Genomic DNA, 18984 nt, shown 5'->3' on the forward strand with positions numbered 1-18984 from the left:
TCTGCAGAGTCCCATTTATAAAGAAAGTACAGTGGTTCTCTAAATGTGATTCTTCATAGCAGGAAAATAGAACAAAAAGAGAAAGACCAGAACAGCAGGACCTCAGTGACGGAGCTCCGTCAGAAGTTGAGCGGCCATGCTGAATACCGCTTGCATGGACCTGACTCCAGAACGTCCTTGTGCATCCATTCTGCCTTCTCTAGGAGGATAAGGAGCTGACCTAGAATTCCCCACAAAGTCTATTAATTCCACTCTGAGCATCCTTGACTGACCAAGGGTGGTGGTAGTCTTGCTACTTTTTAAGTGGTTATTAAAATAAAAAAGGCACTATGGACCCAATAAACCTTAGTTGACCAAATCCTTGCTGCTCTGGTAATCACCCAATGGCCTGGTTTGCTTCCCTCAATGCTACTGAAGGGTGTGTCTTTAGCTCTTTTCCTGTCCTCTTTCAGGTGGCCTTGAGGAGACATCTGCAAGGTGGCCAAATGATACAGTCTCTAATACCAGCATCCAGGCGCCAAGAAAGGGTAATGTATGTGAGGCTACACCAGGCCTCTGGGGAATCTTTTGTTTTATTTTTCTTTCAAATTTTGGCAAATTTTGGTAAACAACCTAAACCCTTTAACCATTTCAAAGTATAGTGTCTAGTGTTGTTAGGTACATTGACAATGTGGCATGACCCTCTCCATCTTGTTCAGACTTTCAGCATCACTCCCAAAGGAGACCCTGTATCCATCAGCTGGTATCACCACACCCCAGACCCATGCTTTGGGTGTCTTCTGGAACCTGGGACCTCCTTTGTCAACAGCTGGACTGGGCATGCACACAGACAGCAATGGGCATAGAGAAATGTTTCCCTTGGTGGAATGAGGGGTGGTTGGGTTGGAGGGGGACTTGCTGGGGGGGTTGGGCATAGAAAATTGTCCTGTTGGGATGGGGGCAGGGAAAGCTGTCTTGCTGAAGGGTAAGAGTATGGAAAGGCAGGGTTTGTGGGTTGGGGATTGCTAGGCAATCTGTCCTCTGGGTTTGGTTTTTCTCTCTGGTTACTTGGCTTGTGAGTTGAAGGCCTGAGAAAGAGACGACAAGACCTATGTGTTTCAGAGAAGTGGGGGGTCCACACGGTAAGAAAGGACAGTAGATCTGGGGTGGTGGCTGTCGGCCACTGTAGAGTAGAGTCTGCCCAGGCAGGGATACGGGAGGCAGGTGGCTGCTGGCGGCCAGTCTAGATCCTTCCCAGAAGTAGCCTCATGGCCTCTCTACATGTGAAGGTTCAGAGGCCCTATGAGTTCTGGTGGTGTTTGAATGTGTGTCAATCTTGGAGACATGTTTCCTGTTCAGGGCAGTGCTGGAGTTAACTGGAGAGTAAAGGAGTAACTTTTTAAATGCTAGGATCCTGTGTTTAAGAATGCCTCTGTAGGGATGAAATATAAATCAATACTTGTTATAGTTTATGATTTTGCTTCAATATTATTTCTCTGACAGATGCAAATATTGAAAAGTTCATATACATTCACACGAGTGTACCAATGGCGTGATCCTCTTTAGTGCTTCCTCTTCCCCCTTACTTTGGCTACCTCCTCCAGGTCCACAGCCACCTTTCTCTTCTTCCCAGATAATGACACTTCTCCGCTTCCTTAAATGTTTTTCTGCATGCATTCGTGTTGGCATAGGAGGACTGGACACATATAAGCATGCACATCAACATGTATGTATGCATAGGTTTTGGCATTATTCTTTTTAATGCAGGATTGCATTTTACGTACGTTTCAATGCATCGTGCTTCATCACTGATGTCTTGCAGAAAACTCCAAAGCAGCTGTGATTAATTTAGTCCTAAGATTTGCAGTTCTCCATAGATTCGATTGCAATACTTGCAATTCTTAGTTGTGTTCTCGGTAGAGATTGACAGTTCATCCGATTGTTCCCTTGTTGCTAGCATTCATTCCACTTCCGACTCTTGCTGTGAACCATGCCTGCACCAAGCATCCTTGAACATGTACTTCATGTATGTAGTCTGATTTTTAAAGACGTATTTTTATTTTTAACTATGTGTATTCATTTGTGTCTCTGTGTGGGCACGCATCTATGGTAGGTGTCCACAGAGAGCACTGAGTCCCCGGGAGCTGAGAAGGGGGATCACAAGGCATGGGCAACTATGCATCTCAGGGAAGGAGAGAGTCCACAAGTCAGGGAAAGACCGCAGATCTGGGGTAGGGGTGAGAGGTCATAAAGACAAGAGTTGTGGACTGATAAGCAGCCTGACCTGACCTGGGTGCTGGGTACCAACCTCATGTTCCTTGCAAGAGCAGTATTCTTAGCCACTGAACCATCTCTTCGGCCCCACTTAGCATGTTTTTTTTAAATGGATGTTGCAATATTGAGTGTCTGCAGGAATAACAATCCACATTTCCATGGTAACCTATGAGGATTATTCCTTTCCCCAGAGCCTCACGAGTCCCATGTACTTTTAACCAATAAGCAATAGCCTATTATTACTTAGTTTGTGTTCCTTTTTGAATGCTGGTGGCCGGGAGCATCTTTTCCTGTGTTTGATAATGATCTGGATGTGCACGTTGGTATTCACCTCCTTGTATCCTTTGCTTATTTCCCTATTGGGGTGCAGATGATCTTCAAGTTGCCTTACTTCACAGAGCAGCAGATTCGTCCCCTCCCCCACCATGTTGCTGGAGGAGTCTGCATTTGTTTTCAGCTATGCATCTTGTAGCTGGGACCACAGTCAGGCCCTGTAGAATCTTCGCCTTTCTTTTCTTCTTTTTCTTTTCCTTTTGCCTGCGGCTGTAGTTCAGTTGTCTTCAGAGTATTTTCATAGCATCCATGAAGCCCTGGCTTTGGGTCCCAGCACCATGTAGACTAGGTGTCAAGGTGAAGACCTGTAATCCCAGCAGCTGGCATGCAGGGGTAAGAGGATCACAAGTTCAAGGTCATCTTCAGCTAAACAGTAAATTTGAGGCTGGTCTGAACTACACAAGACCCTGTCTCAAAAAAATCAAAACAAACAAAAATATGTACTTTTCTTCTTTGGCTTATTTGATAGTTAATAACAATATCTGTATTAATTCTTTGAAAACTTTATGTAATGTTTTTTGATCATTTTCCCGCTATTCCCCAACTCCTCCCAGATCCACACCTCTCTCCACACCACCCAACCAACTCCATGTTCTCGCTCTCTCAGACCTGTTGAGTTCAGTGTGTTGCCCAATTATTCTTGGGTGTGGGGCTTGTCCTGAATCACGATTCACCCCGGATCACCCTTAAAGAAAACAGACTCCCTCCCAAGCAGATATCAAATGCCAGTAGTTTCTCGGTTGGGAGTGGGACTCTGTGTTCCACCCCACATACTGGGGTTTTGTCTGGTCTGAGCTCATGCAGGTCTCATGTGTGCTGTCGTAATCACTGTGAGTTCGTACATGCCTCTGCCCTGTTCTGTCAGGAAGACACTGATCTCTTATGGCAAGCCATCTGCTCAGGCTCCTGGAATCCTTCTACTCTCTCTTCCACAATATTCTCTGAGCCTCAGGGTAGGGAGTTGGGGAGGCGAGTGTCCTATGGATGTCCCATTTAGGGCTGAGCGTGCAGAAGCCTTTTATTCTCTACACATTGACCAGCTGTGGGTCTCTGTGTCAACTGCAAGAAGTTTCTCTGATTCAGATTGAGAGATGGACTAATCTATGAATATAGCAACAACTCATTAGGAGTTATTTTAATACTATGGCCTTAAAGCAGAATAATGTTAGAAGATTCTTCCCTAGGGCATATTTTTCTATCTAACGGTAGGTCTTTGGTGCCAATAATGGTGCCAGGTCTGGGTTCCTAATCATGGAGTTGATCTTATAGCCAATCAGAAAGTGATTGGTTACTTCTATAATATGCATGCCACTGTTGCACTCGTGGGACAGTAATTATTATGCTGACAAGGTTTATATCTGTCTAAGAAACACTGTGGACTGCTTTTCTCCCCTGGTAGCATACATAGCACCTTACAGCACCATGAAAGCTAGCCTGTAAGGATCAAACCTTCAGGCCGGTACCTGCTTGATTTATCCATGTGTTATGATGCCAGCATGTGGCACCTCCAGCTTCTTGGGCTTCAGGCAAATACGGGGACTGCTCATTTGGCTACAGACAAGCGTGGTGGTAAAGATGGATCACCGTGTGTGGAGAAGCAGCTGGAGAGAGTTGTCACAGCACCAAAATGGCATTGGCACCATGTTGAATTTCCTCTTCTGTATTTATGTGATTTCCTGCTGCATCAAAACCATCCTTGAACTTGACTTTAGACAGTGACATGTCACGGTTCTGTGGAGTGACTGGGCTCACTCAGTGCAGTGGCTCTTCCTCTAATGTCAGCAAGGGTCACCCACTTGACTGTCTTCTAGCAGCCAGCTTGGGCTGGGCGGTTCAGAACAGCTTAGTTGTCCTCTCCTCTTCAAGGACCCAAATCTACAGCAAGGTGGTTGGCTTATTAAAAAGCAGAAAACGTAGGGCCTGGACCAGAACCCTAATAATAACTACTTCTGCCACATTTAATCAAGTCAAATGTCAGACTTTAAGGACAGAGAGATGTGGATTCCACTGAATGTTAGCATTAGCATGAGCTCACAGAGACCAGGGGACCTACTGGTCCACATAGGATACTATCATCATTTCTCATGCGTTCATCAGGGATAGATAGTATCAGGGTATTTGCATTCACTAGTTTGCAGGGCATAAAAATCACCCAGTCAAATAAGCCATGAGAATCAGAAACACTTGGGTTTGAATCCCTGCTCAGCCTGTCAGTAGCTATGACACTGGTTGCTTTACCTAACTCTTCATTTGAAGCTTGGGGAAAATTAGAAATATTCATAAAACGTGGAAACATTAAACGTGATTAGGTGTAGCTCAGCCTTCCAGCTTTTGCTTTGTTTTGGAGAGAGGTTCTCAAAGTCTAGTCTAGTCTGACCTTGACTTCAAGATCTTCCTGCCTCTGCCTCCCCAAGTGCTGGGATCACAGACACACACCACCGGGTCCATCATTCCTCCACTTTTTCTCCCCACCTTCCCCTCTAGGAACGATATTAGCAGCAGTAAGAATGCATCATCTACCCCTGGACTGAGACTCCACAGCTGTTCCACAGCTGCACAGAGGACAGGAAGGAACCAGCCTCCTGCAGCCCATTAAAATTCTGCCTCTAGTTGGGCTGCGCACAGAGTCGGCTCTGCAGCAGATGTTGGAGTTTTTTAAGCAGGATGAAGATAACACTTTCCCCTTTCCTCCCACACCTCTGAAGCCTGCTAAGCCCTCAGAGCTGCCCCTTGAATGACCCTGATTTGTCCGAAGAGGTTAAGTCCTCCTCTCCACTCTGTATCACAGCCACAGACACCAAGGTCTTTAATGGGGGAGAGGGGCGAGGAGCGAGACCCCCAAGGTGAAGTCAAGGCAGGCTGTCCCAGTCTGGCCCTTCCCTCTTCCCACTCCATCCCTCTAGGACACTGCTGGATGCCTGCCTGGGGGCGCATCTTGTTTTTATTTGAACTGAAGATATGAAACACCAACCTTAGATTTCTCTTTAATTGCAGCCTATTTCCCACAAATCTAGAATGAGATGAGCTGAACAGAAAATGGGATTTAAGGGAGTTCTGGGTTAGTTTTAGCAGAGGTTGATTTCCTGACACAATGTAGCTCCCTCCCTTTGGTCCTGCAGGTGAGCTTTTGTGTCTGTAGCCTAGAGGCTGGATTCTAGACTGCTCACTCAACATCCCACGAAGCCTTGATCAGCACAGCCCGTTCCTAGGAGCTGAGAGCTCAGCATACACTTGCGTCTGTAATGTTGTTAGTAAGGGGGAGTGTGTAACTGCCTCAAGGGTACACCTTTGGCTAGCTGAGTAGAGTCCGTTATCCAGAACCATATTTGTAAAAGAACGCGGTCCTTTTCCTTTCGGGACCAAGCTGTAAAGCCTTTGTTCCGAAGTGAAGAGCGGGAGCTGTTTTGCAACCCCAAACAAGGATCCCACAGACAATTGCAAAATGCCACCCCATCCTCAGTGACACTCCCTCCCTGAATGTCATTGTCTGTATGTCCAGGTATAACCACAACTAACTAACTAACTAACTTCAGGCTCCCGGTTTAACTTGTTCCAACTGCAGGCAATTCCTGAAGCTCTTGCACCGCCTTTCCTGACCACCAGTGACTGACAATCTCCGCTTGGTTCCATGCCTGTCCCTCAGATACACTTCAGGAAGTCATCAGGCTCAGGGGGAAGTTGATGCATAACCACAAGGAGAATAAATGCCTATAACTATCGAGCATTATCTTAAGCCCCTAAAACTCTTAATCTCGGCCCTCGAGCTTTATCAATGATTCTCAAACTCCACTGAGTTTTGGCCGCGATAGGAGTTTGCAAAACTGCAGGTGCCTGGACTCCAGGCCTGTTGGGTCGCAGTTTCAGTGCAAAAGCAGATAGCTGTAGTTTTTAATGGCTTCCTCCGTGTTTTTAGGGTGTACCCAGGTTTGAGAGTCATGGCATAGGACAATTTACAACTCCCTTTGAAACAAGGAACTGCTCTTGAGTCTTTTGAAAATGGTTATCAAGCTGTGGCTCTGGCCGCTGCCTTGTGGTGGTGAGAGGTTTGCAGCTATCTGGGCATTCAGGGTACTTATTTCTGGTGTATGAGTTACCACTTGCCTAATGTAAAAATTACAGCTCTTTGCTTGAGTCGTCTGGTCAGTTGTGCTTCTGTTTATGGCACAGCTGCACCTTCAGCTGAAAATGAAATATTGAATAGCAATGGCCGATTCACTTTCAGAGAGGACATGTTGCTCCCAGAGCCAGGGAATTTAAATGGCCTGTATCCCCACCACCACCACCCCATTCCACCCCCAGCGTGTTAAATCCTTTCAGATGCCCCCGAGCTCCTCTTGAAATGCAGAGCTCTTGGCCGTAATAAATAATTACATCCTTCTATTTGGACTCTGGTTCCAGATAGTAGTAATCCAAGAAAATCCAATAATGACAGTTGCATTAAGACCCCTCTTCCAGGCTAAGCAGAACATCTGTTTAGACATATTTTTAATCGGCAAATGCTTCCTGTGTTGAGTCCTCGGCAAATTAAATTTCTCACTGGACCGAAGGGGAAGCTGCCATTCAATAAGTCATCTCTGGAAATTACACCCCAGTCTGTTTCCAGGTGCACTTAAGATTTTCCCATGCTGACTTGGCCACATAAAACCGGCTCTTACAATGCTCGGTCACGTGTCCATAGAGCACAGCTTGTCCAGGCAACATGGGATGTCTCAGTACTTGTCCCTCAAATGGAGAAGTATTTTTTTTTTTTTTGCCCATTCTCCAAAGGAGAATTGGCAGCAGAGGAAAATTAAGAGACTTGTTGAAAACCATATGGGATATGAATAACAAACTTCCACTTGCTACATCTCTGCCTGTGATTACTTAAGACAGGATGAGTCTCAGGATGTGAACATTAAGGGCTTTGCTGCTGCCAACCTTTCAGAGAGGTTTCCGCCACAGAACCATTGGGCTGTTTATTTTTAGAATAGCTTGTCTGTTTGTTAGTTCATTCATTCAAAATACAAAAATATCGGCCGCTGCCACCCTCCAGGCCCTTGTGTAGGCATGGAGAACAGAACTGTCAACGAACAAGCCTGCCTCAGTTCTTGCTCTCATGAGGCTTCCGGTTGGCTAGACCATTTGAAATCTTGAAACAATGAATTCTATGGCTGGATAGCAAAACAGAATATGCAAGCGGCTATGTAAACAGGCTGGGTGAACTATGTAAATTGGAGCAGGGTTCTAACAGCAGACCTGCAGCCTGACTGTGTGATGGGGTGCTCCCAACTCCAGTGGGGTGTAGCCAGGTGAAAGATGGCCCGCTCTTGCCACATCCAGATCTTCCCATTTTAAAACAAACTAGAGCCCAGGTGCAATGACACATGTCTGTAATTCCACCACTTAGGAGGCAGAGGCAGGAGGATTGCCCCAAGCTCAAGGAAAGATTGGGTTTAGAGAAAGGCCCTGTCTTTAAAAAAAAAAAAAAATGTTATGTGAAATCTCTGGATTTTTCAAGAGTTGGCTTCCAAAGTAAGATTTATTTTTTTAAACACAGTATGAGCCAAAAGTGTCCAGGCCAAATAAAACACATCTGTGGGTTGGGCTGATCCCAAGACTGCAAGTGTATGACTTCTGTTCTAGAAATTCGAGCAGTAAAAGAGTTTCGGCCTTTAAATGTATTCTATAGCAACTTTCTAGGTGCAGAAGAAAATAGGGCCAGGGAGCTTCTAGGAAGCCACATGCAAACCTGTGTGTGCAGTGCTCCATCCACCATGGATGGAGTTCAAGGGAAGACAGATGAGAGGGCCGATGAGAAGAGGCCAGGGTTTCCCAAGCTTCAGATGGCAAAGAGACTACTCAGGCACAATGAAAACAGACTAGGACTTAGGGGTCAGAGCCGCTGTGCCAGCACCGATGGAATGCCAACACAGGCGTGGGAGATGTGTCCTCATGACATGTGAGGCAGGACGTGGTTCATAAACTCCCACTCAAAACAGAAGTCCTCAAAAGACCCAGAGAGTAGAATGCAACCTTGCTGTCTGTCTCAGGCTGGGATGGGAGCAGAAAGATCTTCTGCAAGAGTCTCAGTCACCAAGTCTGTTCCTCATGCAGGTGTGAATCCTCAGCCTTCCTGTATAGGAAACCCACAATTCAGAGACTGATGTGAAAAGCTCATCTGAGACCCATAGAATCTCAAGAGTCCTGAGGAAAAATACAAAGCAAATCCACAGCCAGGATCCACATCACATAGCGCTCCTAGAAGAGACCTCCAAACCTGTTTACATATGGCCGGCACTAAATGGACTCAGTAAGGTTTTTAATGTGTGTGTGTAAAAGACAACAGTAATTCCAGGAAAAGCATTCACGAATGTGGGAATGAGTCTGGGACATATGAACTTGGAGGGGGAAAGGGAGGAGCAGAAACCGTGTAAATCTGATACTCATGGATTAAATTCCCAGAAAATTTTAAATTAAAAAAAAAAAAAAGGCTAGGCTAAAAAGAGTCCTAAAACACCAGAAACACAGGAAGTTAATCAATGAAGGAAAAGTCAGAGGACAACAAATTAGAGAATTCACTCCAATCATATGGCCATCAGAAGGAATTTTAATAAGCATGACTAAGGAACAAGCCAAAGTATGAATTTAAAACAGAGGGAGAGAGTATTGCTAAAAAGAAGATATGCTTGAGGATCTTCTCGCTAGGTCTTGACTGGATGCAGGCTACGTCACTGAAGCAGGCATAAGCTAAATGATGTGGTGAACACAGCTGAAGAGAGACTAAGTGAGGAAGAACGCAGATCTCAGGACACCACACAAGTCTAAGCACGCGGATGTAACTGAGGGTGTTCCCACCTGCTCCCATGTTCCCAAAATAACCTCCAAGACTTGTCATATATGAATAATTACCCAGGCTATCAGTTTGGGCTTGTTTCCCGAATAGCTTGTAACTCAATCAACCTCTTTATTCTAAGTCCTGCCGTGTGGCTAGTTACCTCTCCTCAGGTTCATGCAATTGTCTGCAACAGCCTTCGGGGTGAATCTCCTCCCTGACTCTATCCCAGAATCCTCTCCCCCTGCCGGAACTCCCACCTCCTATTTCCTGCCTAAGCTAATAGGCCAACAGCTTTTGTTTTCTTTTCTTTTCTTTTCTTTTCTTTTCTTTTCTTTTCTTTTCTTTTCTTTTCTTTCCTTTCCTTTCCTTTCCTTTTCTCTTCTCTTCTCTTCTTTTCTTTTCTTTTTCTTTCCTTTCCTTTCCTTTTTTCTTTCTTTTCTTTTCTTTTTTCTTTTCTTTCTTTTCTTACTTTCTTTCTTTCTTTCTTTCCTTCCATTTCCTTTCCTTCCTTTCTTTCCTTTTCTTTCTTTCTTTCTTTCTTTCTTTCTTTCTTTCTTTCTTTCTTTCTTTCTTTCTTTCTTTCTTTCTTCTTCTTCTTCTTCTTCTTCTTCTTCTTCTTCTTCTTCTTCTTCTTCTTCTTCTTCTTCTTCTTCTTCTTCAGTTTTTTCGAGACAGGGTTTCTCTGTGTAGCCCTGGCTGTCCTGGAACTCACTTTGTAGAGTGAGTCTCATTCTCAGAAGGAAACCTTGGACTCTGGTTTCTTCAGACTGTTTTCCCAGCCCACTAATTCTTTATTCATCATTTAGTTCTGTATGATTATTGAAACTGAAAACTAATGTTAATGAACAGGAGAGAGAGAGAGACAGAGACAGAGACAGAGAGACAGAGACAGAGAGATAGACAGAGAGACAGAGAGAGAGGGGGGAGGGATTGAGGAAAATAATCTGCTTTAATCCACTTAAAAGCAGGAAAGAGACAGAAAGACAAAAAGGAAAACCCAAGTTAGAAGAGGAGATCCACTTAGGCAGACAATGACACAAAAAGGAGATAGACACATGGTATTGTAAGGACACATACCCAAAGCCCACTTAAACTTACATGCAACAATCATCATTAAATTAATCTCATTGAAGTTGAATAGCTCTGGGCTGGAGAGATGTCTCAGTAGTCAAGAGTGCTTCCTGCTTTCCCAGAGGACCCTCCAATTCCTAACACCCATGTCAGGCGTCTCAGAACTGCTTAAGGTAAATGCACGTCAGAAGATCTAATGTCCTCTATCTGGTTTCTGTTGGCACCACGTGTATATCTGGTGTGCACTCTTTCACTCACATATACATAATAAAAATAAACTTCAAAAATATGTATAGATGTCAGAGAGATGGTACCTGCCTCTTGATCTGAAAATTTGAGTTTCATTTCTGTCACACACATGATGGGAAGAAACCAACTCCAGCAAGCTGTCCTCCAATCTTCACCCACATTCCATGGCATGCATGCCCACAATGCACATATGCACACCCACAGAATAAACAAATAAACGTAATAGAAGAAAATTTACTAATATGAAATATTTTTCTATCTTAGCTTGCTATATATATATATATATATATATATATATATATATATATATATATATATATATATATCCAAATGTTAATGAAGCCTTGTAATCCGAATCCAATCTTACTTGGTTATGTGTATAATTCTCTTTCTTTGCTGGTGAGGACAGGACATTGTGCAGTTGCTCTGGGAAACAACCTTGTAGTTCCTAAAAGGGTTAAACGGCACCATGGGATCTGGCATTCCACACCCAGCACATGCTCGGCAGAAGCACACGTGTACACGAGTGTGCATAGCAGTATAATCTATAACAACCCCAAAGTTGGGATGACTCTGGTGTTTAACCCAGGAACAGGTAAGCTAAATGTGGTCTATCCCTACAATACTACTGAGCCACAAAATAGGATGAAGAGCTGATTCGAGCTGCAAATGTGGATGGACCTTGAAAATTAGCCAAGTCAAGGGGGCAGAGGCAGAGGTTGCTGCGGCCTGACCTCACTCATATGGAGAACAGGCAGAGCCACAGAAGCCCAACAGGTCTTGGGCTGGCAAGGCAGAGAGAGAACCCAGAAATGACTGTTAATGGGGTCGAGGTTTCCTTCTGAAGTGTTGACAAACTCATACAATTAGACAGCAGTGATGGCTGCGCACCGGATATATAGACTAATACCCGCGGAATTGCATGGTTGGCTGCACACCTGATACATAGACTATCACCCGCGGAACCAAGCGAATGCTGTGGTTGTGAATTAGATCTCATTTTTGAAGGAAAGAAAAGAGACATACAAACGAAGAGAGAAGGGAATAACTAAAAGGAAATAAAGGAAAGTGGAAAAGTGAATTTTCAAAAGCTGGATTTTTTTTCGGAGGGAGGAGGATGTAAAAACTGGAGAGGAGGCTCTCCAAGGAAGGGTGAGGAGGGGTTGTAAGGAAGTGCACCGGATGGCCCTGTGGAGGTCCAGCATGGTCTGGGTTCAGTCAGGGATCCCAGCATGACCACTCTCCTTTGTCCATCCCCACTATTTTCAGGCTCCTTTTTGGACTTCAAACCTTTTTTCAATATTAAAAAATTAATTAATTATATGTGTGGAGCTGGGGTGGGTGGGTGGGTGGGGTGGAGTGGGTGTGTGGGTGCATGTGAATGTAGTGCCCACAGAGGGCAGAAGAGGGCACTGGCTCCCTGGAGTCACTTGATCTTAGCCAGTTCACCTGCAAACCAGCTGTTGAATATCACCTACCAGGTTCTCAGAAACCTTTATGGGTAACATATTCCCTCAGAACACAGGTTTACCCACCCCTGTGTCCGTCCACCATCAATACAATCTTAAGTTCAAGCATAACTTTCAGAAGACGTGGTGGCAAGGTAATCGACCCTTTGACTGTCTTGCAGATGGCATGGATGGCACCACATTTCTGCCTGGCCCTGGGACCTCAAACACCACAGCTAAGACCTTCTCCGCTCGGGTCCGAAGAGCTACAACCTCAAGGACAGAGCGGATATGGCCTGGAGGGGTCATTCCTTATGTCATCGGAGGGAACTTTACTGGTCAGTAGCCCTAGATGTGACCCCTTTGGAGCAGGTGTTTGGGCTCTCAGGCTTGAGAAGGGACTCTGTGGGAATGTGAGGGTGCCGGTTCCACAGCAGTCCCTCCAGCTAAGGTTTCCTTGGGCTGGTGTAACATGACATCAGGCTTCTGTTGGGGCCGTGCCTGCAGAGGTCACCCTGTTCTGAAGGTAGAGAGCAGGGAGTCTCCATCAGGTCAGCCTTAAAAAAGCTTAAACAGTGAGCAGGATGAAGACAAGCGTGGAGCTGTCCACGGTGGCTTCCAGCCTCTGTCCCTTGGCTGGGGAACAGTACCGCACATGGTAACCAGAGGCTACACATAGGTATCACACAATGTGGCATGACACTGCATCTGGCTCCACCCCTGACAAATCATTTGACCTGTATGTCTGTAGTTCCCTGTTATTTAAATAGGGCTGGTATCCTGGTGTGGTGGTCACACCTTTAATTCTGGGGCTCTGGAGGCAGAGGCAGGTGGATCTTTGTGAGTTCAAGGTCAACCTGACCTACCAAACAAACAAGAGAGAGAGAGAGAGAGAGAGAGAGGGAGAGAGAGAGTTGCACACATGCACTGTCCCGTCTCCTGAGACACTACCCCAGAGCGTTCCCAGGCTGGCTTCCGATCAAATGACATATCCAAGGTCAATGCTCCTGGGTCCCCATCACCCCCACCAGCTATACATGGACAGCCCCCTCTGTAACCTTAACAGCATTCACCATGATCCAAAGTTTCCTCACTTGTATTTGTGTTTGCTTGTCTTTGCCCAAGCACAGTGGGAGCAGGGACTAACCGCTCCTTTCATTCCTGCATGTCCAGCACCTAGGACAGTGCCTGGTACAGTGGAGGAGCTCCCCATCTCTCCCCAGCAGGCCTGCAGTGTGTCACTGGCTGGATGCCTGAACAAAAGCCCCATTGGGTGAGCATCCCAGCCTCTCGGGACCTTTATTAGCTTTTTGCCTTCCTGGGATACTGTGGCTTCTCTAAGAAGCACATGGCTCAATGACTTGCCACAGGCACTGAGAATTGAGTGAGCCCGTTAGCAGCAGATCCGCAGGACTGAGAGTGGATAAGCAGAAGCTGGGAGAGACGGGCACCTTCCTAGGCCACCCTTCTGATTGGCGACATTTTTCCAGCTTCCCCATGCTTAATCAGGGCCTGCCGTGAGGAAATGGAGAAATCTTCTCCCTGTCACTCAGGCAGCCTGACAGAGAAAGCCGCACACTGAGAGATTAGAATGCATCCCCGAGGGCAGCTACCACCCAGTGCACACATGCACTGTACTCTTCCTGGTCTAGCGTGCTGTGTTTTTCTGACCAACGATTTATATTGCCTTCACCAATGTGAGCTAACTTTTTATAGTAGAATATTTCATACAGGGTTTTATGTTTTTTGTATAGTTAGTAGGATTGCTATTTTCTTTTTTTCTTTTTTTTTATTCGATATATTTTTATTTACATTTCAAATGATTTCCCCTTTTCTGGCCCCCCACTCCCTGAAAGTCCCATAAGCCCCCTTCCCTCCCCCTGTTCTCCCACCCACCCCTTCCCACTTCCCTGTTCTGGTTTTGCCCAGATTGCTATTTTCATAGGTAGTTGGGCTACAAGTAATGTGGATCTCAAGTATGCCAAGATGTCAAATAAATAAATAAATAAACAAACAGCTAAGTTAATCTTCCATGCATATTTTTTGAGAGACAATATAACACTGTACCAGTATTGTATTATAGACTATGGTGGAGGTTTTCCTCATTTTATTTATTCATTTATTTATTTTGCATCATTATTAACTCAGGTCTCTGATCCATTCCCCATTGCACTTCTCAATTATTTGTTTCTAGAAACATCTCATTGCTCCTAGCAAACCTAAAATATTCTTTATTCTTTCATCTTCATGCTAGAGAATACTTACTCACTTGGCTGCCAGCCTGAGGCTTTATCGTTTAATAACTTTCCAAACAAGGAACTCTGAAAACAGGGTCAGGAAAGGTATAAAATTCAGCTGTTTGCAAAGTCCTTACAGGAAATCAAGATCAAGGACCCTAGAAAATACTGAAACACCATTCAAAGTGCATAGCTGTATGTGCAACTGGATGTATAGTGTGCATGGGAGCACTCTCCTGCAGGTGTGCAACTGGACATATAGAGTGCATGGGAGCACTCTCCTGCAGGTGTGCAACTGGATGTATAGTATGCATGGGAGCACTCTCCTGCAGGTGTGCAACTGTATGTATAGTGTGCATGGGAGCACTCTCCTGCAGGTGTGCAACTGGATGTATAGAGTGCATGGGAGCACTCTCCTGCAGGTGTGCAACTGGATGTATAGAGTGCATGGGAGCACTCTCCTGCAGGTGTGCAACTGGATGTATAGTGTGCATGGGAGCACTCTCCTGCAGGTGTGCAACTGGATGTATAGTGTGCATGGGAGCACTCTCCTGCAGGTGTGCAACTGGATGTATAGAGTGCATGGGAGCATATTTCTGCAAGTGTGACAGAAAATGAGATCAGAATGCCTTGCTGGAGAGAGAACTCTCTTCTGTCCAGAAACCCGAAACCACTAGTTGAGTGACCAGGGTAAGACAAATGTTTAGAAAAAATACTTTTAATACAAAGGAAAAGCTGGGAAGCCTAGGACATTTCTACTGTTAAGATCCCTTCAACCCACAGACTCCAAGTCCCTGGGTTTTGAGTATTTGGGAATCTATCTACCTATCTATCTATCTATCTATCTATCTATCTATCTATCTATCTATCTATCATCTATCTATCATCTATCTATCATCTATTATCATCTATCTATCTTCTATCTATCATCTATTCATCTATCATCTATCTATCTATCAATCTATCTATCTAGCATCTATCTATCTAGCATCTATCTATCTAGCATCTATCTATCTATCTATCTATCATCTATCTATCTATCAATCTATCAATCTATCTATCTATCTATCATCTATTATCATCTATCTATCTTCTATCATCTATCTATCAATCTATCTATCTATCATCTATCTATCTAGCATCTATCTATCATCTATCTATCTATCATCTATCTATCTATCTATCCATCATCTATCTATCTATCATCTATCTATCTATTATCTATCTATCTATCCATCATCTATCTATCATCTATCATCTATCTATCTATCTATCAATCAATCATCTATCATCTATATATCATCTATCTATTATCTATCTATCTATCTATCTATCATCTATCTATCATCTATCTATCTATTATCTATCTATCTAGCATCTATCTATCTATCTGTCTATCTATCTATCCATCATCTATCTATCATCTATCTATTATCTATCTATCTATCTATCTATCTATCTATCTATCTATCTATCTGTCATCTATCCAAAATGAATGTTTAGCCTACATGTATGTCTGTGCATGCCAAGCCTGCAGAAACCAGAAGAGGATACTGAATATTCTGAGATGATTATGAGCTGCCTTGTTGGTGCTTGGAATTGAGTCTGGGTCCTCTGGAGGGGCAACAAGTGCCTTTAACCACTGCACCATCTCTCCAGCCACAACACACCCCTTGGCAAGTTTTTGTTCACTCGGCTGGATGAAGCTCACTCTGTAGCTGAGATGTGCCTTGAACCTCGGGCGAGTCAGCTCTCGCCTCTGACTCCTTAGTGCTCAGATGGCCGACTGGCACCAGCACCCTCAGCAAAGGGAATTGTGATTCCCAGTGGATTTCTTTTTTCGGTTACTTTAAAAAGCCTTCTAAAGACATTTTAAAACATTTGACAAACCTACATATACACAAGATAGTCTAAGTGCTGACCTGATATATTTATAATGTATAATTATATAATGATACATTGTTTAATGATCCTCACAACCCAATTAATGAACACATTCATCACCTCCATAGTTAACACTTCTGCGCACATCTGTTTAAATGATGTTAACACTTCAGACCTCTCTTAAGCCTCAAGTAAAACAACACTATCAACATGATTTTTAAAAATCAGAGCAAACTTGGTCTTAAGGCTGTGCCTTCATGTCTGAAGAAGGTGTGCCCAGGAGTAAAGTGGCCAGCATTGCCCTGTTGTTTCAGGTACCCAGAGGGCCATTTTCAAACAGGCCATGAGGCACTGGGAGAAGCACACCTGCGTGACCTTCATAGAGAGGACAGACGAGGAAAGCTTCATTGTCTTCAGTTACAGGACCTGTGGGTAAGTAGGAAGTCAGACTGCCTCAGCACAGTAGGAGGCAGCAGATGGAAGGACGAGGGTTCTGGGAGGTTCCGTCACTGGACATTTCCACTGAGCTGTGGTTTACCAGAGGACAGGGTTTGCTGGAAGCTCTTTGTCCTCGGTGAAATCGCAGAGCAGCTGAGTTCACAGTGTGTCTCCAGGAGGACTCCCTGTTGGTGGGTCCTGTAACCAGGACAGCGTGGCTGCTGACTCCTGTGGAGACTTAGGTCAGGACTCCATGGAGGAACTGATAGCTGATGAGGTGGCAGGCTCACCCTGCTCTCAAGTGGATGTTTGAATGTATGAACTTCTGCCATTTTAGAGGCCCTGGCAGAGATTGAGTTATTATAGAAGAAACCTGTTAGGCTAGCTGGGGAGATGGCTCAGTGGGAAAGAGCTTGAGGATGTTAGTTCAGTTCCCCAGTCCCTGTGTAACAGCCATGTGTGGTGGATATGTCTATTACTTCAGAGGTGGAGCCTAGAGACAGGTGAATCAGACAGCCAGGCTCGTCAAAATGGTGAGCTCTGGATTCTATGAGAGACCCTGACTCAAAAAACTAAGTGGAGAGCAATAGAGAGAAGCGCCTGACATTGACCTCTGGTCTGCACACCTGCATGCAAGGGTAAGTACACACATACACACACACACACACACACAAACACACACACACATGCATGCACACATACACACACACTCATGCATGCACACATACACACACACATGCATGCACACATACACACACACTCATGCATGCACACACACACACACACACACACACACACACACAATGTCTGTCATGCTAATAAATGTGAGTGATATACTCTCTTACCCAGGTTCCTATATTGGATTTAAAAAAAAAATCCCCACCACATGCTCTTCACATAGACGATTACTAAAGAGACGACTGAACTTTGAAAGGAAAGGCAAATAAGTTGGCAGCAAGTGCAATTGAAGAGGAAGCCCAAATAACAAGTTCATATACAAATAAGACATTTACTGTTTTGTTTTAAAATTTTTTAAATTAATTATCTAATTAATTTTGCAGCACTGGGCATCAAACCCAGGGGCGTGTGCTTATTAGGCATCGAGCTGCACAACACACACACCCCCGCCCCCACTGTCATTTGTAAAGTCAGAGGATAAAAAAAAAAATAGGACCTTCATAATGAGAAGCAGTACAAGCTACGGTGAGGATCAGCCTGCATACGTATTTATTGTGACTCTGTCAGACATATAGAGAACATTAAGACTCCTAAGTCAAGTCTAGTAGATCCAAGAGGGAAGTGCATGGAGAAATGTCCCCGGGATAATTGTTTTTATTTCTGTATCCAAATAAGTTGGCATCGAGTTGACAAAAAATAATTAGGGATTTGTAGAGGATTTGTAAGATACAGTTAACAGGGTTGATTCTGCAAATCTGCTAATTTATACTCCCATAGTGTATCTTTAAACGCACATCAAAGGCCAGATACCTGCTCATCCATTAAATACTAAGAATAGCTCAGTAGCCTGGGGAGATGGCTTTATGGGTAAAGTGATACCCACACCAGTTGGAGGACCTGAGTTCAGACCCCCAGAGCCCACCTAAAGCTGGATAGAGCAGGGTAAGCCGTTAATCGCAGCGCTCTGGAGGGGAGATGAGATGAGAGGCACTGAAGAACCTTCACTCCCTGACTGGGTGGTCCAGTGAACTGCGAAGTGAACAATGGGAGGTGTCGTCTCAAACAAGGTAGAAAGTGAGCACCAACACCCTGGGCTGCTCACTGACCCCAACATGTGTGTTCTGGGACACATACGCCTGCAAGCGTGTGTATGCATGCATGGGACACACACACATTTTAAAAGCAAAAATAAACAATAAATTTTAAGAATATCTTAATAGGTTATAAAAGTTAGAAACAGCATTAAAATATTCTCATATTGAAAAGCAATAATGGCCTTGAGAGATGGCTCAGTGGTTAAGAACACTGACTGCTCTTCCAGAGGTCCTGTGTTCAATTCCCAGCAACCATGGTGGCTCACAACCATCTGTAATGGGATCTGATGCCCTCTTCTCATGAATCTGAAGACAGTAACAGTATAGTCATATAGAATAAATGAATATTTTTTAAAAAGATAGAAAGAAAGGAAAACAATGAAATGACATGGTAATAAGAGTAAACATCACTCTTTTGTTAAAACTTCTACTTGGTCTATAGCCTTTATCAAGTAATCAAGATCTGCATAATGTCTAGTAATGAA

The 18984-nt window shown here is 44.3% G+C and overlaps 1 protein-coding gene across 1 annotated transcript in view; it reads left to right on the forward strand.

Moving 5' to 3' along the window:
• Tll2 (tolloid like 2) overlaps positions 1 to 18984 on the forward strand; it is a 122940-nt gene that overhangs the window by 50759 nt on the left and 53197 nt on the right. Inside the window, exons 3-5 of the mRNA XM_052186069.1 lie at positions 453 to 527; positions 12351 to 12506; positions 16604 to 16721. Of these exons, the coding sequence (XP_052042029.1) occupies positions 453 to 527; positions 12351 to 12506; positions 16604 to 16721 (349 nt within the window). The remainder of the gene's footprint in view (positions 1 to 452; positions 528 to 12350; positions 12507 to 16603; positions 16722 to 18984) is intronic.

This window comes from Apodemus sylvaticus, chromosome 1 (assembly GCF_947179515.1).
Source record: "Apodemus sylvaticus chromosome 1, mApoSyl1.1, whole genome shotgun sequence".
In the NCBI taxonomy this organism is placed as follows: domain Eukaryota; kingdom Metazoa; phylum Chordata; class Mammalia; order Rodentia; family Muridae; genus Apodemus; species Apodemus sylvaticus.